This window comes from Eptesicus fuscus, chromosome 3 (genome assembly GCF_027574615.1).
Source record: "Eptesicus fuscus isolate TK198812 chromosome 3, DD_ASM_mEF_20220401, whole genome shotgun sequence".
Classification (NCBI taxonomy): Eukaryota; Metazoa; Chordata; class Mammalia; order Chiroptera; family Vespertilionidae; genus Eptesicus; species Eptesicus fuscus.
In genome coordinates this window covers 66,659,485-66,684,762 of record NC_072475.1, presented here as the reverse complement: position 1 = coordinate 66,684,762, position 25,278 = coordinate 66,659,485, and the positions used below count along the sequence as shown (strand labels likewise).

The window sequence follows — 25,278 nt, the reverse complement described above, 5'->3', positions numbered from 1 at the left end:
ACTCATCAATTTGGAAACCTTTTATTTCTTTGCTTTGCTTAATTGCCATAGCTAGAAGTACTGGTATAATGTAGAATAGAAGAAGCAAAAGTGAATATTTTTGTCTTGTCCCTGATCTTAGGGGGAGAGCTTCCAGTTTTTCACTACTGAGTATGACATTAGCTATGGGTTTTTTAAAAAATTCCCTTTATCACACTGAAGAAGTTCTATCCCTAGGTTGTTGAATATTCTTATCATGAAAGAGTGTTGTATTTTGTCAATGCTTTTTCTGCATCTTTGAGATGATTATGTGTTTTTCTTTATTCTATTAAAGTTGTGAATTACATTGATTTTTATATATTAAACAAACCTTGCATTACTGGGATAAATACCACTTGACCATGGTTTATAATTCTTTTAAGATACTACAGTATTCAGTTTGCTAGTGTTTTATTGACAATTTTTCCTTCTATATTCATAAGGGATATTGGTGTGTAGCTTTTTGTTGTTGTTGTCCATGTCTGGCTTTTATATCAGGGTAATACTAACCTCATAGAAGAGTTGATAAGTATTTTTTCCTCTTCCATTTATTGAAATAGTTTGAGAAGAATTGGCAATAATTCTACTTTAAATATTTAGTAGGATTCACCAGAGAAACCATCTGGTCATGGACTCTTCTTTGTTGACAGGTTTTATATTGATTCCACCCCTTTACTTGTTAGAGGTTTGTTCAGATTTTCTTTCTTTTTAAATCAGTTTTAGTAATTTGTGTATTTCCAATCATTTGTCAATTTAATCTAGGTTATCCAATTTGTTGTCATGGAATTGTTCATAGTGTCCTATGAATAATAATCCTTTTTATCTCTGTAAGGTTGATAGTAATGTTCCTACTTTTAGTAATTTGAGTTCCCTCTCTCTCTCTCTCTCTCTCTCTCTCTCTCTCTCTCTTTACAGAGAGGAAGAGAGAGGGATAGAGAGTTAGAAACATTGATGAGAGAGAAACATTGATCAGCTGCCTCCTGCACACCCCCTACTGGGGATGTGCCTGCAACTAAGATACATGCCCTTGACCGGAATCGAACCTGGGACCCTTCAGTCCGCAGGCCGACGCTCTATCCACTGAGCCAAACCGGCTAGGGCTCTCTCTCTCTCTTTCTCTTTCTCTCTCTCTTCAACTGGACAATTTTATTGATCTTTTAAAACAACCAAATTTCTATTTTATTAACTCTATTGTTTTCTTATTTTTTTATTTTGTTAATCTCCACTCTAATCTTTATTATTTTTTTCTACTAGCTTTGATTTACTATTCTAGTTTCTTAAAGTCTACAGTTAGGTTATTGATTTGAGACTTACTTATTTCTAGTTATAGGGATTTATAGCTATACATTTCCCTCTGAGCACTGCTTTCACAGCATCTAATAAGTTTAGGTATGTTGTGTTTCCTATTTCATTTATCTTTATTTATTTTATAATTTCCCTTGTGATTTCTTCTTTGACCCACTAGTTGTTTAAAAAGAATGATATGTAATTTCCCCATATTTTGAATTTCCCAGTTTTCTTTCTGTTATTGATTTCTAGTTCTATTCCATGATGGTCAGAGAAGATATTTAGTATGATTTTAATACTTTTATTACATTTTTTGAGATTGTTTTGTGGCTCTAAAACATGTACACTCAAGAAAATTGTGTATTTTGCTGTTTGGGCACGAGGTGTTTTGTATATATCTGTTAGGTTCTGTTAATTTATAGCGTTATTTAAGTCTTTCATTTCTTTTATTTTTTATGTATTCAATTTTATTTCATTATAAAAATTCACTTAAGCCATAGGGTGGCTATAATGCCCATGTCCTGAGCAGACTTTGTTATCCCACTGTCCCCTTCAGACCAATACACACATGTACACATTAAGTTGGAAGAAAGACTTAAAAATATAAAACTATGAGAACTGAACACTCTATCTTCCCCTCCCTACATCCAACTCACACCACTCTGTTACCCACATACAGAGGAGCTCACATGAAAGAGAAGCTGAACACCAAAGAAACTGACCATAAGCCACCCAGGTCCGAAGGAACTCTTGACAGATGTTTAGGAAGTAGGGCTGAAAACACCATCATCTCCCAACAGCTGAAGTTACAGCACAAGCCCTCATCTAAGAAAGGACAACAAAGCACACAGCAGACTCTGGGGAGAAGGGTGAAATCATTCCATTCCACAACCATAGGCAACCCGCTCACACCTGCCTATTAAACAGGGCAAGAAGCATCCAGATGGAGGGGCCCTTCCAGAGCCTAGTAATAGCTCTCTGCTAACATTGATGCTGAGCTTGCCTGCCCAGGAACTGGGACACTGGGCTGGACAGGTTCAAGCCAATGTTCCAAGGTTATCGCTGGTGGAGAGAGGTCTTTTCACACCCCTCTGGATGGATATTCTGGAAGGCTCTTGGGAATTCTGTGATGGCTAGTTGACCTCTGATGGTCCAGGAGCTCCTGGGCAATAAGTTCTCCAGTAAGCTCCCCGGTGACTCCATCAGTCTAACAAAGATGGAAAGCAGGGTCAGCACCACACCTAAGAGACAGAGGATCAACATATGCTTCATAGCTGAAGGGATCCCACTCCTTTGTAGAGTAGAGCTGCCTTCTGTTTCTGGAAGACCTATGGCTCCTACAGGAAGAAGGGCTGGCTCACTGTAACAGCAGGTCGTGCAGGAATCAGGAGAAAAGTCAGCCAATGAGAGCGTGAGGTGGCAACTCAGACTACCCTCGGAAGACATAGCGCAGTCAGTAGCAAGTTGCTAAGTCTTTTATTTCTTACTAGAGGCCGGGTGCATGGATTCATGTGCCCGTGGGGTCCCTCGGCCTGGCCTGTGAAGATATGGCAGAAACTGGCTCTCCAACATCCCCCAAGGGGTCCCAGATTGCACAAGGGTACAGGCCAGGCTGAGAGACCCCACTGGTGCACCACCGGGGTGGAGAGGGACCCTGGGAGAGCTCCAGGGTGTGTCCAATCCATCTCGCCCAATCCTGATCGGCTGGACCCCAGCAGCAAGCTAACCTACCAGTCAGAGCATCTGCCCCCTGGTGGTCAATGCACATCATAGCAACTGGTCAAAAGGTCAAGTGGTCGGAGGGACAATTAGCATATTAGGCTTTTATATATATAGACTAGTGGCCCAGTGCACAAAATTTGTGCACGGGGAGGAGGTGTTTCTCAGCCTGGCCTGCACCCTCTTCAATCTGGGACTCCTCGGGGGATGTCCAACTGCCGGTTTAGCGGGATCGGGCCTAAACCGGCAGTTGGACATCCCTCTTGCAATCTGGGACCAATGGCTTCTAACTGCTTCACCTACCTGCCTGCCTGATTGCCCCTAACCACTCTATCTGTCAGCCTGATTGCCCCCAACTGCTGCCCCCCGCTGACCTGATCGCCTCCAACTGCCTCCCCCGCCAGTCTGCTTGCCCCTAACTGCCCCACCCTGCCAACCTGCTCGCCCCCAACTCCCCACCCTGCTGGCCTTCTCACCTCCAACTGCCCTCCCCTGCCAGCCTGCTTGCCCCTAACCACCTCTGCCTCAGCTCCACCACCATGGCTTTGTCCGAAGGACATCCAGAAGGTCTCCTGGTCTAATTAGCATATTTCCCTTTTATTAGTATAGATTATCTGTCTAGTTGTTTCATTCTTTATTGAAAATCAGCTTTTGAAGTCAGCTATCTATATATATAAAAGCGTAATATGCAAATCAACTGGACAGTGGAACAACCAGTTGCTATGATGCACACTGATCACCAGGGACAGACGCTCAATACAGGAGCTTCTCCCAGCCCGCAAGCCCTGATCACCCAATTGGGACCTGCTGGCCAACCTCTTGGTCCCTCCCCACAACTGGCAGGCTCTGATCGCATGATGGGTAAAGGGGAACGGAGAACTGGGGGTGGATGGCGACAGGGGGCAGGGCCAGCTGCCGTCAGCCAGGGAAGATGGCCCTGATTGCAGGCCAGGCCTAGGGACCATACCTGTGCATTAATTTCATGCGCCAGGCCTCTAGTTATTATAGAATTGCCTATTTCTCCTTTCAATTCTGTCAACTTGCATATATGTGTATAATAATTACATCCTGTATATGTTATATCATTATGCTATACTCTACCTATTGACCCTTTTATCTATATGTAGTATAATTCTTTATCCTTTGTAACAATTTTTAACTTGAAGTTTACTTTTTTAGATATTAGTATAGCCACCATAGCTTTCTTTTGGTTACATTTACATAGGTTTCTTTTTTCATCCTTTCACTTTCAACATATTTGACTCTTGCCTCTATAGTTAGTCCCTTATAGACAGCATATAGTTGGATCAGATGGGCTTTTTTCCTAATTCTGCTTATCCCTGCCTTTTTATTCACTTATATTTAATGTAATTACTGGTAAAGAAGAACTTCTTCCATTTTGGTATATGTTTTCTCTATGTCTTAAACATTTTTTGTTCCTCATTTCCTCATAACTGCCATATTTTATTAAATTGTATTTTTCTAATGTAATTTTGATTTCTTTCTCATTTTATTTTTGTATGTTTTAAGTTATTTTTGTGGTTATCCTGATAATTAAATCTTAAATTTATAATTATCTAGTTTGAACTAATACCAAGTTAGCTTCAATAGCAAACAAAACCTCTGCTCCATAAAGCTTCATTCCTTCCACTTTATGTTACTGCTATCACAAATTATGGCTTTATACATGTGTGCCCATTAACATAGATGTGTAATTATTTTATGCATTTGTCTCTTAAATCATATAGGGAAAAAGTTGCAAAATAAAAACATAATCCACGTTTTTATATTAATCTATGTAGTTGTCCTTCCTGGTGTTCTTTATTTCTTTATATGGCTACAAGTTACCATCCAGTGTTCTCTTATTTCAGTCTGATGGATTCATTTAACAATTCCTGTAGAGTAGATCTCCAGGGAATAAACTCCTTCACCTTTTGTTTAACTGGAAATGTTATGATTTATTCTTTATTTTTGAAAGACAGTTTTGGCCTATATAGTATTTTGGTTTACCTGTTTTTTCTTTCAGGACTTTAAATATGTCATCCTGCTGCTTTCTGGCCTCCATAGTTTCTAATGAATAGTTTGCTGTTGAGCTTTTTGAGGTTAAGATGTTGCTAACCTTGTATGTGATTAATCATTTCTCTCTTGCTGATGTCAAGATTCTCTTTGACTTTGGTTTAATTACAATACATGACAGTGTGATCTCTCTGAGTTTTTCCACTTGAAATTTATTGAGCTTCTTGGAGGTAAGGATTTGAAAAGCTTTTGACCATTATTTCTTCAAATATTTTTTCTATCCTCTCCTCCCCATTTTTTTTTTTTCTCTCTCTCCTCTCCTTTTTGGACATACATTATGCATCTTTTGGTACACATGATGATGTGCCACAGGCCTCTTAGGTTTTTTTTTTATTTTCCTTCATTCTTTTTTCTTTCTGTTCCTCCAAATCAGTGGTCGGCAAACTCATTAGTCAACAGAGCCAAATATCAATAGTACAATGATTGAAATTTCTTTTGAGAGCTGAAAACCGACTTCTGCGCATGGGCCACGAAGTTTTAATCACACTGTACGTGCATGCCCACACGTGGTATTTTGTGGAAGAGCCACACTCAAAGAGCCAAAGAGCTGCATGTGGCTCGCGAGCCGCAGTTTGCTGACCACTGCTCCAAATGAATAATCTCAATTGACCTATCTTAAATTCTGTTCCTTTCTTCTACGTGTTTAAATCTACTGTTAAGCCTCTCTAGAGAATTTTTCATTTCAGTTATTGCATTTTACAGCTCCTGGATTTCTACTTGGTTCCTTTTCATAATTTTATTTCTTTATTGACATTCTCTGGTGAGATATATTCTCCTGGTTTCCCTAAATTCTTTGTGCATAGTTTTCTTTAGATTTTTGAGCATATTTAAAATAGTTTATTTAAAGCCTTTTGATATTTTTTTAAGTGTTTCTTTAGCAACAGATTCTACTTTTTTGTGTGCATTGGCTGTACTTTTTTTTTTAATAAAACAACTGTATTTGATACATACATATGTATGGGAACCCAGCATAGATAATAGAGTCAAAGACCCTACATGTGTGAGAGGTTCTGGCTGTACTTTCTTGATTTTTTTTTTTTTTTTTTGTATGCCTCATAAATTTTTTTTGTTGAAAACTGAAGGTTTTAAACATTATAATATGACAATTCTGGAAATAAGATTCTCTCTTTCTGCACCGATTATTGTTGCTGCTTATTATAGTACTTTTTGTTTAGTTAGTGACTTTTCTGAACTAATTTTTTTAACATCTTTAGTCTTTGTTGTGAGTGGCCTCTAAAGTCTCTGTTCTATTAGCTTTTCAGTCAACTAGTGATGTGACAGTAATTCTCTTAAACTTATAGATTTTTTTTTTAATCTAGTTTTTGCAGATGGACTTTGTGTGTGTGTTAGGCTAGACCTTCAACATTTACCAGGCAGGTTACAACTCTGCTCTAGCCCTCACTTCCTGCTTGTGCAGAGCCTGAATATCAGCCAGAGGTGAGAGCTAAGGGCCTTCTCTGAGCATGTGTCTAGCCCTCGGCATGTGGGTGACCTTCAGGTTCCCCAGTATACCTGGGAGCTTTTCAAGGTCCTTAGTCTCCCAGGTATCTCTTTATCCAGATTCTTCCTTCCCAGGCTTTTTTGGTGTGTCTGCTGCTTGCCCAATCTTGTATACCTTCCTCTAAGTAGCTACCACTATCTATTTGTCTTAAAATGTTTAAACAAATGCCACCAGGGAGACTGCTCCAGTCCTGAGATATTTCCAAGGTAGGGGAAACGGGCAAACCTCTGAGCCATTTCTTCAGAGAGCCACTAGACAGGTCAAAAAACAGGACCATAGTTCTGAGAGAACAATATCTGTATTGTCCCCTCTAGCATCAGCAAGTCACAGCAGAATAGTGGGCTACTGTCCTTTAGCCACTGCCCAGTTGAGGCGTGTAAGGTAAAATGTGTAGAGGGCCCCCTGGGAAGGCACATGGGCATTTCTTTAATTATTGTCAGCTGAACTCAGGGCGATAGGCAGAGCTGCGCCCTGGGAACACGCTTTGCCAAAAAGGCAAGAGTGTTATCAGCTTGGCCTTCATTTCAGCCCAGGTGTCAGGGAGTGTGACTTTGATATGTAAATCCAGTAAAGCACCAGGAATGCTCAGGCCTACTCAAGAATGCAAATAATCTCCTTTGATCCTAACTTTTGGTGATACTTCCTGGTATTTGGGGAATATAAATAAACACGCTGGTTGGGCTCTGGGTCCCTGTCCCTCCATCAGAGAGGACGGCAGTCCCACCCAGTCCCAGCTTTGTTTCTATTTCTGCATCTTGCTTTCTTTCTTTCTTTTATTTCTCAATCCCCAGCCGCCTCCACTCAGAACCGGTTCATCTCTCCGTGCTGAATGCGGAAAAGGGAGATCCCTGCCATATCTGGCCCCCGCCGCAAAAATGTCATACCACTCACTCTCATACTGAAATTTAGTGCTTCTTACTTTGATAAGTATTCCCCTGGTCTTTATAACTTCTTAATTAGATCCCAGAATTATTAAAAATTTAATTCTGACAGTTTTAGTTACCTCAATTGTTGCTTTAGTTGGAGGAGTTTTGGAGCTTCCTACTATGCCATTTTTGGTGATGTCACTCAATATATTTGTTTTTTAGATGGTCTCAGACCATTTTTATGCCACAGCCTCTAACTTTATTCCCCTCAAAGGTCAGACATTTTTTATTTGCACTGGAGGTAAGCTGTTTCCTATATGCCCAAATCTGCTCATTTTCAAAGTTACTTTTAGGGATTTTGCAGCCTTTCATCAAACATGTCTTTAGCTGCTTCTGCTTGGACACATCTGGTGCTCCATGTACTCCCTCACCCTCCGCAGCCAGCTTTTCTCACTATGCCTTCCCCAGCCCCGGTTCTCAAAGCAGCCTTTCTCATCTTTCTCCTCCACACTTCTCTAAAGTACATATTTAATACTGAAATTATTACCCACATCCTGTTCGGGATGATTGTTATCTCAGACATTTCCACCACTAATACAAGCATTGCATCTAATGACATTAACCATACAGGTGCAAATATAACATATATACACAAACCAATATTAGGTTCTCACAGTGTGGTCAACTGTGGTCATCATAAACATCATGGCTTAGAATAAACTGTTCGTTGCATATGTCTCATCTGAGCCACAGGCAAGTTTGCTGGTTACTTTGGATGCAACAGGTTCTATATCTGTTCTGACCTTTTGGCACTATATTATTTAATTGGTAATCTCAAAATGGTTTTGATTATGAGTAAGAATTTGTTTTGCTTTGTCCCTGAGAGAGTTTTTTAATCTTTTTTTCTCACTTAGAATGAAAACTAGCCCTGTTAATAATTGCATGGTTACATTGTCAGATAACAGATTCTGCCTCATATTCAATGAGCAGCATGACACACAGAGAGAGAGATATTTTGAACTGGAGTGAATTATAATGGGTTTTATCTCATGTTACCTGCAGATCTGTACCAAAGAAGACAGGAGAGAATTTAAAAACAAATACAAACTCTCATTCGTTAAATCCTTCCTCTTCAGTCTCATATTTCTCCAATGATAAAACAGCAAAAATACCAGATAGTGATGTCTCACCAAACAAGACACAAATGTAAATAAGAAGTTGTGATTGGTGATGAACAATAAATTCATTTAAATATATGATTAAGACTAAACACTTGAGAAAAATATGGCTAAAGAATAGAATGCAAATGTTTAAAACTTTCAAAATGTAAAAATAATATATTACTAACAAATCAGAAAGTAGGAGGGTGGTGGAGAACACCTTCAGAAATTAGTGTTTTGTCTGGTAAAAACATTTTTTTCAATATGTAGGGGCAACAGTCCGGACTCACTGGTATACACATGGATGCAGATTTGCTTTCTCTACTTGGCATGTTGTGGTTTTGCTTCGTTTTGTTTTCAGTCTATTGAATGCTGCATAGTTTTGGCCCCATTATGATAAACCAGAAAATACTGCTTCTGAAAAGGAGCTCATGCTTTTAAATATATGCTTTGTTTTTTAGAGCAGTTTAAAGTTCACAACAAAATTGAGCAGAAAGAACAAAGACTTCCTATATACTCCCTGCCTCCACATATGCATTGCTTTCCCCACTATCAACATCTCCACTAGAGCAGTACATTTGTTACAGTAAATAAGCGAATAGTGGCACATCATTATCACTCAGACGCCATAGTATACATTAAGGTTCACTCTTGGTGCTATACATGGTAGAGGCATTTTTATCTCAAAGTCACAGCTTTTGTTTCTCTAGTTTAAAATCAAGTAAAAAAATAGTATTTTTCATTGAAAGTAACATTTCTGTCTTTCCTTATTTTGACATATATTCATAGGAAAATGTTCGGCTAATATCAGTGTTTCTGAGCAGTGGTATTTTAATCAATTAATTATGGCTTTCTCTATTGCTTGAAACTTATAATAAGCCTGTTTCATTTCACCAAAATAAAATGTCATTACTTAAAAATTTTAAGAACAAAAAAGAAAATATATACCTACGAGACCACTCATAAATTGTCTCACTTTAAATGTTAATGCTGATTTTTAAAATGTTTGGCACAATAATCTTAGAAATGTATCTTGAAAAAAAGTGGGAGACTTAAAAAAAAAAAACAGAGACAGATATAATAAACATTTTTATTTCAGAAGATAAGAGATAAGTGGAATACTTCAAATGTTTGTTTAGGCCACAAATGGGTAAGTACATCAAACATGACCCACACGTAAGGCCGGTTAGACCCAGTCCCGTGGTGTGCCAGTCTGCTGGTGCGGCCTGAACGAAACACCTCAGACTGGTTGGCTTAAACACAGTGTTTGTCTAGAAGGCAGGTAAATGTTGGAGGCTATGTTAATAAACCCAAGTCCTGCTTGTGTTAATTTTAAAGAAAATGTCCTGAAATCATTTTATTTATAAAACAAGACAAAAATAGAGAAAGAGAGAGCAAACTCTATGGCTAAGGAACAAGTTTGAGTCTTAACCACTGGGGCTTGGTGAAAAAACTGAAAGGATTAAACAAAATAAACAAAAAGAAAACCTCACCCTAGCTCGTTTGGCTCAGCAGATAGAGTGTCAGCCTAGGACTAAAGGGTCCCAGGTTCGATTCCAGTCAAGGGAATATACCGGGGTTGCAGGCTTGATCCCCAGTAGGGGGCATACAGGAGAGAGCTGATCAACGATTCTCTCTCATCATTAATATGTCTATCTTCCTCTCCCTTCCTCTCTGAAATCAATAAAAATATATTTTTTTAAAGAAAAAAATAGCTTAAGTGAAATCTATAAGAATTTGGTGATTTAAAACAAGTTAACTAAAGAGAATACACACTCCTCAAGGACATAGATTGCATCTTGTGATTCCTGTGCCTCTTCCATATTGTTCAATAGATAATATTCATGGCTGTGATAAGACACTCAAGGGTGACATGCAGGTAAGTGAGGGCAATGGCACCAAATAGTTCTCTGCTATTCCAAATTTATGAACAAATCCAAGGTCAATGCAAATCCAAGCAGGGCAGGATGAGGGCCTGCCAAGTCTAGTTTCCCTCTTACTCCCACATGTAGCTGATAAGATTAGCAGAGAGGGTCTTCAGGGCACTGAACAGAGACTGGCATCCTTGTAGTCTTCTTGCTTTACTGAGTGCTCCAATGAGGTTTATTTTTCATCTGATTAGATATAAATCTGTTTGCTCCTAATCCAGATAAATCAAAGTCAGAATCTCCAAGAAAAAGATAAGGATAAAACAAAAATTAGGCTACTCATTACTCATTTCCACTCCTGTCTATATAAATGCAGGTATTATATTCACACACACAATACAGAAGTCACCCATAAAACATATTTAGAATACATAAGCTTTTAGAGAAAGCTGAAGCTCAAACAAACTTAGCCCCACCTAGAAGAGACAATGAAAACTTGTGGGATTTCATGCATTTTGCATAGTAACTTTGAGACATTGCACACCATGTATATGTTATGCAAATATAGAACCTTGTGAGATCAAAACTGACATCACTAAATTACACACATAGAAATGAAAAATCTATAACCTGTTTTTGTTACATAGATATGGAATCCAATATCTATGAAAGTATAAAACATGGAAATTTACACTGCTTAATTATAATGTAATGTGAATCACTCAAAGCATATTCATTATTTACCAATTGAAATAGGTTTCCATTTTTTTAACTTTATAGGTCCTATAAAAAAGATTAAAATGAAAACAAAGTAGCAAAGAATTCATAAACCATTCTTGTGTCATACTTTTAAAGATGGCAACCAACATACACAGTGAGATTATAAGATGCATATTTGCAGTTCAGGTTGAAATAATTTTTTTCTTGCACTTCAAAATATTTCTTTTGAATTAAATCTCTTTTTTTTGTTGTTGCCAGTTGAAAGGCAATATTGTGAGAAATCCAGGGTGTGAACCCAGTATTATTTGATTATGATTACTGTTTTTTCCATGTATAAGACGCTATTTTTTTTTCTAAACTCATTAGACTGAAAATCGAGGAGCATCTTATATAGAGAAGTCAGCAGAGGAGGGAGCCATGGGGGTGCGTAGCTGCCCATACCTTGTCAAATAGACTTCCTCCAGTCAGGAGCCTTATTGTTACTGACATCAGCTGATGCTGTAATTGGAAGTGGAGGTGGAGAGTGCACAGATACAACATGGACCAGAGTATTCTGAGCCCATAGAGATGTCAAAAGATAAAAATATAAATACCAGTAAGCAATTGTTTTACTCTGCAAAATTCTAACTGAATGTAATCAACTATGCAAAAGAGCATGGAAATAGAGCTGCAGAGAGATAATTTGCATATTTGCAGTTCAGGTTGAAATAAGGAGGCCAGCCCCCTGGGAGCCAAGGACTGCACATCAATGGAAATATTAAAGATGATTCTGATTTCCTTTCACAAACCAACAAAACAAATATACTACTTTAAATCCCTTAGCACATACCTGACCCAGGGGATGGTGCTGACTGTAGAAACCACAGCGGTGGGTGTAGGGGATGTGGGCTGGTTTTCATTATTGTGATGATTGTTAGCGCAATTATGCTTTTTGTTTTCATTACCATTTTTTCTTTATTATTGAAAGTACTAGAGGCCCAGTGCATGAAAATTCATGCACTGGAGCGGGGGGGGGGGGGGGGTGGTCTCTCAGCCTGGCCTGTCCCCTCTCACAGTCCAGGAGCCCTCAGGGGCAGGAGGTGACCCAGAGATCAGGGGAAGGCAACGCCCCATCACACCTCTGCTGCTGCCACTGCTGGCAGTGCAAGCCTTGGCGGCCCTGGTTACCTGAGCCTCACGCAGCCCTGGGTGGCTGGGCAGCTGCCATCAGAGGCTTGCCTGCACCTCGGGCCAGCCCTGGGCAGCTGGGGGGCTGAGGGGACTGGGGGACTCCGGAGGCAGGCACCCCAGCGGGGCTTAGGGGACTGGGTGCTGCCATCTTGTGGCTGTGGGTGTCGCCATCTTTGAGGGTGTGGCGGTCAATTAGCATATTCCCTCCTTATTGGCTGTGGGCACCTTCATCTTGGTGATGGCATGAGGGTCAATTAGCATATTCCCTCTTTATTAGATAAGATTACAGATGCCCCCTTTGTTTGCTCTCCCATTGACCCCCTCCACCTGGCACCCGTCCCTCCCAAGCCTTCACCACATATATGCATGTAAGTTCCTCGTTATTCACTCACCACCAACCCCATCCATCCCACCTTCCCTCTGAAATTCATCAGTCTATTCCATGCTTCTATGTCTCTGGATCTATTTTGTTCATCAGTTTATTTTTGTTCATTAGATTCCACGTATGAGTGAGATCATGTGATACTTACTTTCTCTGACTGGCTTATTTTGCTTAGCATGATGCTCTCTAGGCCCATCCATGCTGTTGCAAATAGTAAGAGTTCCGCCCTGACCGGTTTGGCTCAGTGGATAGAGCGTCAGCCTGCGGACTGAAGGGTCCCGGGTTCGATTCCGGTCAAGGGCATGTACCTTGGTTGCGGGCACATCCCCAGTGGGGGATGTGCAAGAGGCAGCTGATCGATGTTTCTCTCTCATCGATGTTTCTACCTCTCTGTCCCTCTCCCTTCCTCTCTGTAAAAAATCAATAAAATATATTTAAAAAAAAAAAGAGTTCCTTCTTTTTTACCACCGAGAAGTATTCTATTGTGTAGATGTACCACAGCTTTTTTTATCCACTCATTTGCTGATGGTCACTTGGGCTGTTTCCAGATCTTAGCTATTGTAAGTTGCACTGCTATGAACATCGGGGTGCATATATTCTTTCTGATTGGTGTTTCAGGTTCCTTAAGATATATTCCTAGAAGTGGGATCACTGAATCAAATGGCAGTTCCATTTTTAACTTTTTGAGGAAACTCCATACTCTTTTCCACAGTGGCTGCACCAGTCTGCATTCCCACCAGCAGTGTGCACGGGATCCCTTTTCCCCACATCCTCACTAACACTTGTTGTTTGTTGATTTTTTGACGATAGCCATTCTGACAGGTGTGAGGTGATTATAGGATGCATATTTCCAGGCCACTTTGAAATAATTTTTAAACAAGTTATCCAACAATGGAATTGACTTCCCTAAAAAAAAATAGCGCTGTATTCTACAATAAGAAAATAGTCAAGTGGTATCAAAGCTAGGAAAAAAATAAGTATGGTAAGGGGGAACCTGGGGATGAGTGTTTCAGTGGGAATTGTAGCAATTTTAAATAGGATGGTCAGGTTAGGTGACATTTGAACAAAAGTTTGAAAGAGGTGAGGAAGCTAACCATATAGATATCTGGGAAAAGAGCCAGTTATTCAAAAACCTAGGACAAAAGGGGGCTGGTAGGTTTGAAGGAGAGAGAGAAAGGCAGTGTCCAGAGCAGAGCGAGCCATGGGGAGAGTAGGAGAAGGTGAAGTGAGATCAGAGGGATAACTCAAGTGGGAAGCAGATGACAGAGGGCCTGGGGGACACTGTAAGTTCTGGAGCTTTTACTCAGAGTGAAATGAGGAGGCATGGGAATGTTCAAACAAGAGGAGTGACGACATAACCTACCCATGTCCTAACATGATCACTCAGGCTACTCTGTTAAGAAACTGACTGAGTGAGAAGAGGCAAACCAATTATGAGGCTCCTGTAATAATCCCGTCCAAGCCTGGTGGTGACTTTAATCGGGATGGTAGTTGTAGAGAGGTTAAGACGAGGTAGGAATCTGGATGTATTGTGAAGGCAGAGACAATAGGGGTTGTTGATGGATTGCACAGGGAATGTGACACAAAGGATTTAAAGATTATTCCAAGGGATTTAGTCTGAGGAACTGAAAGAATGGAGTTGCCATCAACAGAGAAGTGAAGTATGTTTGGAAAGGGAGTTCAGTTTGGGACATGCTGAAACTGAGCTGTCTGTTAAACATCCAAGTGAATCTGTCAAGGACGCAGAGAGGCCCCGGCTGGAGGCCCAGACCCATCACTAAACTCCGAAGCTTTGATTTTGATATAAAAAGTTCAGTGCTATTCACAATCTTTCTGACAATTCCAGTAATTGATCTCCCCTATGCAATGTCCAAGAGAAATTCATGTTACATTAAAATACTACTGTGTCTTCTTCTTCTCTTTTCTAATAAAAGGTAACAGGATAAAGTGAAGGATATATAGAAGACAATGTTTACAGCCTAACAGATAAACTAAAACACTACTACCTATAGCCTACCAACTTCTGGCTATGTCAGAACTCTCATCATGAAAAGGAGCAGAATATAAACCTTAAAAAAAAAAAAAAAAAAAGTGAGCGTGGCCTAGTGAACAGAAGACATACTTCGGCATCAAAGAGACCACAGCTCTTCTGTTATCACGTACGCAGCCTTACACGAAGCCCTTGTCTTTTCTGGAAGAGCAGCTATGAGGATTTTAGAGGCATATGGTATAGCACCAGACAGTAGTAAACATTCAAATAATGACACCTATTGCTGCTTGTGGCTTGTTGCTGCTGCTGCTACTGTTGTAGTAGTTGTTTCCACCTGTCTGCCACAAGCATTGAATATGAGGACACTAGAGGTAACACAGCAGGACCATAAACTTTGCTGCCTACAAATCCCCCACTTTAGTACTTATACTTTGAGTGCACGATCCATTTTAATTAACAGACCAATACTTGCCTGCAGTAAATTTCCAGAAAGAGGTGGATCTCACAACAGTCCGAACACCCAGAGGGAAAGAGAGACTTGTGCACAGAGTCTAAGGCAGTGATGGCAAACCTATGACACGCGTGTCCGTGCTGACACACGGCCACATGCCAAGGATGAACATTTGCTGCTCCTGAGGATGAAACATTTGCGAAATAATGTTTTTTCCTCAAAGTGACACACTACCCGAGTTATGCTCAGTTTTTTGGCGAAGTTTGACACACCACGCTCAAAAGGTTGCCCATCACTGGTCTAAGGTATGGAATAAACTGGGGGCTCAAGACCTTTAAATACAAAACCAAGTAATGCCTTAAAGGTGCATGCCTGACTGACAAGTCAGTTTAACCTACGGTGCATTGTTGATATTTAATAATACTTTTTGCTCAAAGTAACAAAGGAATCTGGAGAAAGTTAGTTGCTTCACTTTTCTCTAAATAAATTAAGGTATTTCTAGTGAAATTTTGCCTAAATTGCCTACAAAAAGTTCCTTAAAAAAATTATCTGTACATAAAACATCAAATGTCAGCATTCTGCTCAAAAAAATTTTTGACCAAAGTGACATTTAAAATTCTTTAAAGAGTTTTATTCTTAGAAAATAAATATTACATTATACAAAGTGGGGCAAAAGTAGGTTTAGAGTTGTTCATATGGAAAAAGACATGCAGGTTAAGATTATTATAATAGCTTTATCAAATCTGTTTCATGTACTCATGACTGTAAACCCAATTTTTCCCACCCCTGTATAAAATAACCTCAGTGAGGTATCTATATATATAAAAGCCTAAGTGACCATTGCAACCGAATGGATGACCGACAGGCTGTGTGGGGCAACTAGGCCAGCAGGGGGGTTAGTGAGGGGCAACCAAATGACCAAACAGCAGGCTGCATGGGGCAACCAGGCCCATGGGGGGGGGGGGGAGAGACAGTTGGGGGTGACCAGGCCAGCCAGGGGGGCAATGAGGGGTGACCAGGCTGGCATGGGGGGAAGTTTGGGCCGAACAGGCCAGAATGGGGGGCAGTAAGGGGCAACCAGGCTGGCAGGGAGGGAAGTAAAGGGGTGACCAGGCTGGCAGGGAGGGCAGGAAGGCGTGACCAGGCTGGCAGAGAGGGCAGTAAGGGGTGACCAGGCTGGCAGGAAGGGCAGTAAGGGGTAACCAGGCTGCTGGGGGGAGCAGTTGGGGGCAACTAGGCTGGCGGGGGGGGGGCAGTTGGGGGCAATTAGGCAGGCAGGCAGGTGAGCAGTTAGGAGCCAGTGGTCCTGGATTGTGAGAGGGATGTCCCAGATTGGAGAGAGTGCAGGCTGGGCTGAGGGGACCCCCCCCCCCCATGCACAAATTTTGTGCACTGGGCCTCTAGTTTTAGAATGTTTTCTCATATGATTCATAATATTTTTATTTTATTTTTTTTTTTTCTTTTCAAATTTCTTTATTGATTAAGGTGTCACATATTTGTCCTCATCCCCCCATTCCCATCCCACCCCCCTCCCCACGCATGCCCCAACCCCCTGTTGAACTTAACCGTTGGATAGGCTCATATGCATGCACACAAGTCCTTTGGTTGATCTCTCCCCCTCCCCCCACCCTCCCCTATCCTCCCTCTGAGGCCCGATAGTCCGATCGATGCCTCCTTGCTTCTGGTTCTGTTCTTGTTCCTCAGTCTATGTTGTTCATCATTTCCCCTAGATGAGCGAGATCATATGTCACTAGATGTATACTTATGAGAACTGAATGTGAGACGAGCAATAATAGTTATGCTGACAGGCAAATGAATCAGTCTGTAGTGAGTTTCTTTCTGGACCAACAGTTCTTTTGAGACCCAATTTCAATGTCCACCAGTTCCTTATGTGTACATGTCATAATATTTTTAAAAGAAAAAAATAGGAAAAGCTACCTGAAGATCTAGCCCTCCCCATTCCTACATGGTGCCTCTACTGTTTCCACCACTCCTCTAATATTGCTTTTGTGACAGTCCTCAATGATCCACTGATCATCAATTCAAAGGATATTTTAAGTTCTTATTCTATCTGATTTTTTTAAAACTTTTGCTGCTTCATTTCTCAAACTGTTCTATTAGTTTTCATTAGTTTTCTTCAACCTTGATCACATTATCTCTTTTACCAGTTTCTCTTTTTTTGGCACACCCTTAAGAATGTGATGTTCCCTAGATTTGATCCATTGCCTGCTTCTCTATCCAATGTAATGCCCTGCCTTGAAAAATTGCACTCTCTCCCATCGGCTTACTTATGACTCTCAAATCTGAATCCCATTCTCACTTCCTTTGCTTTAAACCTTTATTGTCCAACTCATCTCAAAAGCAGATTAAATTCAAAGAAACCATCTCCACTTTTTCCCTTGCACTCCTTCTGAAATCAATAATATCATCATACATATTACTAACAGTAACTCTTACTTAACTCCCATATTTAATTCACACAGAAATCCTGTTGATCCCACAACTAAATATCTTCTATATATTTCACATTTATGTCAAAGTCTATACCTTATCTCTATTATAGACTATAAAAAATAGTCTCCAAACTGATCTCCCTGTCACTAATTTGTTTTAATCCTAGTCCATGAAAACCATATAAAATCTCTTCCAGATTATGTCATTCCCTTATTCGAAATCCTTTAATGTCTTTCTATTGCCTATTTCATAAAATACAAATTCCTTAAAATGGCATACAAAGTTCTTTACAATTGGGCCTTGGTTTATTTTTCAAGCTCTGCATCTAATCCAGAGATTGGAAACTTTGGCCAGGTCTGAATTACAGATCCTTATATTTGTTTTGAGCTCATACGGTATTTTTTTTAATGAGAAGATTTTATATAACAACCTGATGTCAAGCTCTTTTGAGAAACTTAAAGATCTGACAATAATGGGCCTTAATTTTCTAATGGAAATCATGAGCTGGACCTGAAAAGTTAGATTAGTCTTGCACATTCTCTCACCATTTAAGTGCAGTGTTGCTCATATTCACCCCAGTTCCCCATCAAGCCCACTTGGACTCATTTATGTTAGCTGGCTCCTGAAGCTCCTTAATAAACTGCTCTGGTCACCACTCACTCTCCCCACACAGCGTTTTCTCCAAGAAATTTTATTAATCTCTGTCTTTATATATATAGTCATCTTTATTTAAAATGCATAGGCTCTAAAGTCAAATTATCTGGGTTCACATTCTGCCACAATTGATTCCTAATTTTAAACAAGTGACTATGCTTCATCAAGTGAAAGAATGAATTCATTTTAACACATGAATTATGAAACAGTAGGAGGCAAAAAGTTTCTGCCAATTACTTGTGACATGGTATATATTGTAAGGTACATCCTGTGCTAGAGTATTCCATTTGCCCCTCCAGATCTATTCTCTATCCTTTCCTACCCTGCTCTGTGCCCTAGGAGGCTGTATTCTGTGAAATAGAAGTGAAGGAGTACCAGAAGGACAAAGACCCAAAGAGATGAGAGATGAAAGAGAAGTAGCAAAAATAAATTAGGAGGGGTTCTTAATGAATGTTGGTTTTCCTTTTTTTTCTTCTTCTTTTTTTTTTTACTAAAATTCCCTTTGTTCTGCAATCGGGGTAGTTGCAAATTTGAACTTGTGGCATTTCAAATTCTTTGTAATGCATCTTTATTTCATTAAAATTGTTCAACTAGCAGCAAATGACTTAGAGAAAGATGGGTAGAAAAGTCCATCAAGTATAAACTTCTACTAAATACTAATCATTAAAATACATTGTCAGAATGCATTAGGTAGTGATAAACAGAAAAAAATTAAGTTAACTTGAATGTAAAAATAGTCATTGTTTGTAAATATATAAACAGATTCTTCAAAAGATAAGATAGGGAAGAGGTATGAAAACTAATATTCATTGAACATCTATGTGCAAAGCACTTCTAGACTGAAGAATAATGAATGTTCTAGGAGGGAGAAATGGCTATCCCCATTTTACAGATAAAAAATCTGCCTCTGAAGGGACAAAGCAAAGACACATGACCATGTTTTTCTACATCACTCTGCCTCCAGAGTGCTTTAAAAAAATGCCTCTCAAGTGGTCTAAATAGCCTAAACCCACATTTAAGGACCTTTACATTTATGTGTGAATTTGTCCTTAGATTGTTTCTTTTGTTTGTTTGTTTGTTTTTGCAAATGACTCAAAGTTATAGTCTAAGAATTGTTACAAGTCTCTCTCCTTAAAGAACAGGACTTCCTAAATCCTTGCTACCCAAAGTGTGATCTACAGACCAGAAACAGCTGGAAGCTTGTTAGAAATGTAGACCATTGGGTCCCCATACAAGGATTTTTCTAAAATTGTTAGCCAGTGGAACTAGAAAAGAAGAATAAAATTAAGCATTTTAAAGACATGGGAAATTCTGTTTGAAAACTAGCTAAAACATCTTTCTCATCATGGTTTCCTTTACTTCATCTCAACACATTTCAACCTTCTTCCCCCCACTTTTCCCAGCAAATTTACCTGCTATGAAAGGGAGAAAAAAATATGAACAGTATGTATCTTAAGAGTGAAGGCATCTTCCAAAGGGACATCCCTTCCATTTATTTTTCTGTCCTTACCTCTGTGTTTTACTTCCACTAGCCTATATACCTAGCTGTGTTCTTTTACTTCTCCTACTCTGCTCCATAAGCACTGATGAGACGTCCCCTTCTCTCTTACTACACTGTATTTCCTTCTGGTTGCCACAAACTTTTGCAGCAAGGATTCAGGATCTGGTGAAGGGACTGCGCAAAAATGGATATACTAGACAAGAAATATAAATTTAGAAGGCATGGAGGAAGTCAGGCAGAGGCTTTACACTCTAGTGGAGTGGCTCCCTGAATCTCCAGACCCATAGCATATCAAAGGTAAAGTTTGGTAAACAGTAAAAGATTATCAGGTTAGGGGATTGCCTTGAGCCACCATTGTCTTGACAGAACAATCAATGCGTAGCTTTTAGCTCTTGCTAAAGCCTAAGGTTCATCACCCTTCTGTGTTCCCTACTACACTTTCATGATAGTGTAGACAATGGGTAGCTTCCAGCACTGGTCATGAGCAACATAAAAAGAAGCATTTCCTGTTTGGTGAGTTGAATTGATAATGATTGAACTTTCTGATTTATGCTTTTATACATTTATTTCTCTCCAGAGAAGCATGCACATTCGACTCATATTCAGAGCCTATGTAATCTTTTGAGCTATATCCCAGACACTGTCAAAACAATTCTTATGAGGCATGTATAATTACATTCAATTTTGTAAATAATGAAGTAGAGAGTCAGAGAGGTTAAGTACCTTATCCTAAGACAGTTAATGACAGAGCTATAGAACCAGGATAGAAACCAAAATCTTTTCATGGGTAGTTTTACTTCCCTTGCATTATATTTTATGTGTGTGTGTGTCTATGTATATTTGTTTGATAATTTGTTGTGTGATTAATGAAAAAAGCCAAACATGATCTCTCCCTCCAGACGTATGCATTGTGATACAGAAAACACCAACATAGAAAGTGTTTAAGAGTACAGCACTCAAAAAGATCATAATACAAATAGTTCTTCACTCATATGACCCCCTTCCAAGTAGGCTTGGGCTGGGGTTAGGGGCCAATCTAGAAGCAGGAATTAAAGGAAAAGGAAAATTTTTACTTCAATCCATCAAGTACATCCAATGCACAAGCCCTGGACTTCTGTTTTGCTCAGATGGGGAGAGGACCAGGCAACCAAAAAAAAAAAAGCTAGCTGTTCCTGATCTAAATGTTGGCCTGGCATTTCTCAGGCACCTCCGACCTAGTGCCACCCCTCTGTACGTGTCTCTGCCTGGCCTGCCTGTGCATTCACCCTCACACGTTCACATCCTGCCAGCATTTGGGGGTAGGATTACAAAGAAACATAAAAAAACTTTTTGGGGTGATGACTAAGTTCATTATCTTGCCTGAGCTGATGCTTTATGGGTATAAAACTATGTCAAATAACAAATTGTACACTTTAAACTTTTGCAAAATTTAACAAGTTGTGTATCTTAAATGTACCAATTATGCCACAACAAAGCTATTTTTAGGTGTTCATAAGTAAGGCATAGCCATTAATATATGTGTGTTACAGTGGGTAATTTGTAAACTACTGGAGGTGAAAGAAAGAAAAGAAATTAACCATTCCAGCAAAACAGAGTAAAAATAAATAAATGAAACATTGTGGGGGTAAAAAACATAGTAAATGAGACATATAAAATAAGATTGTAGAAACATAACTAAATTATGTAAGTAATCACAACAAATGTTCATGGCTTAAATTATTTTATTAAAAGTTAAAATTCTCAAATAGCTAAAAAAAAAAAAATTTCCTGTCTATATTTATAAAAGGTATAGTAAAGGTGTGCCTGAAATAAAATGTCACAGAAAAGTTGAAAATAAAGAGACAGATAAAGACATACTAGGCAAATACTAACCAGTGAAAGGATGGGCTGGCAGTCAAGGTGGTGAGAAAAAAAAATACTAACCATATAGCTGCAAGGAGTGTAATTAGCTGATGGTCACAAATGTAACCTTTAGGATACATTTCAGCTTTTGAGTTGAGGTCAAACTCTTCCCAGCCAATGACTAAGCTTGATGATGTTTCAGGATTTGGCCATTTCTGCTCATGAAAGACTCTTCTTAGAAGCAATCTTTGCTTCAGGGTTTGTCATTGGTTTGGCCAAGACTTTGACAGTTCTATATAGTGATCTTAGGCTCTCCTTCTTTTATCTTGCTTCCTCCTCTCTTTCTTTTTAGAGGTGTCATTCAGATCAGCTTCATGGTCTAAAGGCTTTCCCACCCATATCCTACCTTCTGCCCCTTTAATCTCTAACAAGTGTAACCTGTCTCCCACATTTAATATTTATCACTCCTAACTCAATTTAGCCTCTGCTGACTGAGGATCTAACTCAGTGATGGCGAACCTATGACACGCGTGTCAGCACTGAAAAGTCCCAGGTTCAATTCTGAGGCGGCTGCATGCCGAGGATGAAACATTTGCTGCTCCTGAGGATGAAACATTTGCGAAATAATGTTATTTCCTCAAAGCGACACACTACCCGAATTATGCTCAGTTTTTTGGCGAAGTTTGACACACCAAGCTCAAAAGGTTGCCCATCACTGAATACCCCTGGACCAATCTGTAAAATTTTCTGATTCAGTGGGTCTAAAGTGGATTTGGGGAATCTTTATACAGTAGTCCCCCTTATCCAAGGTTTTGCTTTCCTCGACTTCGGTTACTCATGGTCAATTGTGGTTCGAAAATATTAAATAGAGAAGTCCAGAAATTAACAATTCATAAGTTTTAAATTGCACATTATTCTGAGTAGTGATGAAATTTCGAACTGTACTGCTCCATCGCTCCTGAGACATCCCTTTTTCCAGTGGATCCAGGCTGTATAGGCTCCCAGCCTGTTAGTCACTTAGTAGCTATATCGGTTTTCAGATCAACTGCCTATGTATCACAGTGCTTTTGTTCAAATAACCCTTAATTTACTGAATAATGGGCCCAAAACACAAGAGTAGTAATGCTCCAAATTGAGATATGCCAAAGAGAAGCCATAAAGTGCATCTTTTACATGAAAATGTATGTGCAAAGAGGAAAAAACAGAGTATATCTGGGATTCAGTACTATCTGCAGTTCCAGGGATCTATTGGGAGTCTTAGGACATATCCCCCATAGATAAAAAGGACTACTATAATTTTTCCCCCCACATGATTCTGATGTTCAACTACACTTAGCATCCTATAGTGGAAGATTTTAATACATTTTTTCCTGTACTATATAATTTAGCTTTTAAAAACCATCTTGAAATCTTTTCTATAGTGTTATTTGACATGACTGTTTTGACATTATAAGGTGAAATGTAAACACAGTTTTATTTTGTTTTGTTTTTCAGTAATATTTAAACAGAAATTTTTGAACCTAACTAACTGTGAGCCTCATTCCAACTAGAGAAGATTGAATAATTAAGAAAAAGTCAAGACCAGGTTATGATATCTATTTTTTACACTGCTTGGTAATATTTATATGGGAAACTTAATGAATTAGGGTTTGGGGCCATCTCAAAATGGTATCAAAATGGCTTGGTCAAATATCATGTGCCAAGTGTTATTATTTAAGTTTTTCATCCAAATAGATTAAAATTTATTTTAAAGATAAAGCCTAAAGGAACCAAAATGTCTGGAGGGAGGAAAGCATGTTAATAAGACAAAATAACTGTCTTGAATGTTTCAAATGCATAATTGAAGAATGAGTGGATTTTGTTTTCATTTCTACCATGCTGAAAATTTTTAAGGTTTTTCTTGCTGTGGAGAAACAGACTTAGTTTTTCATAAATAATATATATTTTAATAATATTAAAAATGATTAATATACATTTTATTCCACAGAAAATAGAGGGGAGGGTCATGTCACTCCAGGGCCATTCTCTTAGCACATAGAACCTATTTTATAGATTTCCAAGTGCTCCATAATGCCATTTAAATGCCATATATTTCCATTTAAATAGTCTATAAACATTTATTATTTGATAAATACATCACAATAGAATATCCTACCTAATAAAGACATAATATGCAAATTGATCATCACTCCAACACACAAGATGGCTTCCCCCATGTGGTCAAAGATAACCACCCCATGTGGACACAAGATGGCCACCTCAAAATGGCCGGCAGGGGAGGGCAATTGTGGGTGATCAGGGCAGCAGGGAAGGGCAGTTGGGAGGGACCAAGCCTGAAAAAAAGGAGTTGGGGACCAGCCCTGCAGGGGAGTGCAGTTAGGAGGAACCAGGCATGCAGGGGAGGGCAGTTGGGGGGGACCAAGCCTGCAGGGGAAAGCAGTTGAGGGCAGCCAGGCCTGCAGAAGAAAGCAGTTGGGGGTGACCCAGCCAGCAGGGGATGGCAGCTGGGGGAGACCAGGCCTGCAGGGGAGGACAGTTAGGGGTGACCAGGTGAGCAGGAGAGGGCAGTTAGGGGCAATTGGGCCGGCAAGGGAGCAGTTAGGCATGGATCAAGCTGGTAGGGGAGTGGTTAGGGGGTGATCAGGCTGGCGGGCAGAAGTGGTTAAGGGCAATCAGGGAGGCAGGCAGGTGAGTGGTTGGAGCCAGCAGTCCTGGATAGTGAGAGGGATGTCGGACTGCTGGTTTAGGCCCGATCCCAGGGATCGGGCCTAAATGGCAGTCCAACATCCCTTAAGGGGTCCCAGATTGGAGAGAGTGCAAGCTGGGCTGAGGGACACACACTCCCATGCACAAATTTCGTGCACAGGGCCTCTAGTATGTTATAAAGTACACATTTCTAATTTCTCTGCAAACTCTTAAGCATTAGATATTAGACATCAATACCTCTATAGAGATACAATGAGCCAAAATCTTCATACATGTTCTCGTTCTCTCTCTCTGTCTATCATAAACATGATAGATATAAATCTGGTTTATTAAATAATATAATTCTTATAATTTTGCATCAGATTAGCTAACTGGTTGATTAACAATAAAAAGTGGGAATTTGTGGACATTAAAATAATAGTATGGGGACAGGCACATTCAAATACAGTTGGAGGGAATGTAAATAGACATAATTTGACAAATCAATCAATAATAAAAATACACAAACCCTTTGACCTAAAAATTCCACTCAGGGACATTATTCTATAAATATACTCAAACAACTACAAAGATGTATCCAAAAGAAACATTCTGTATGGTATTGTTTACCATAGGAAAACAAACAAACAAAACTTAAAACAATTTAACTGTCCATCACAAGAGTTGTGGTTAGTTAAATTACAACACAACCATACAATGAAATATTATCTAACAATTAAGAAGAATGAGGTAGCTCTGCTTGTGTGGATAAAAGATAAAAGATTTACAAGACATGTTATATTATTAGCTTTCTATAAGTACAGAACAGCATTGTAGCATTTTCTCATTTGTGCATCATCAAGTATATATGTATTATACTAGTATGTAAATAGACATATAATATTCAAATATACCATGGGTATATAAATATATC

At 39.4% G+C, this 25,278-nt stretch overlaps 1 protein-coding gene and 1 pseudogene across 1 annotated transcript in view; both read right to left on the bottom strand.

Moving 5' to 3' along the window:
* Window positions 1–2,386: 2,386 nt before the first annotated feature.
* Window positions 2,387–2,577, bottom strand: LOC103290682 (hypoxia-inducible lipid droplet-associated protein-like; annotated as a pseudogene).
* Window positions 2,578–11,726: 9,149 nt separating this feature from the next.
* CD200R1 (CD200 receptor 1) overlaps window positions 11,727–25,278 on the bottom strand; it is a gene marked incomplete at its 3' end in the record, with an annotated part of 50,682 nt that continues 37,130 nt past the window's right edge. The window contains exon 7 of the mRNA XM_054709712.1: window positions 11,727–11,768. Within this exon, the coding sequence (XP_054565687.1) occupies window positions 11,727–11,768 (42 nt within the window). The remainder of the gene's footprint in view (window positions 11,769–25,278) is intronic.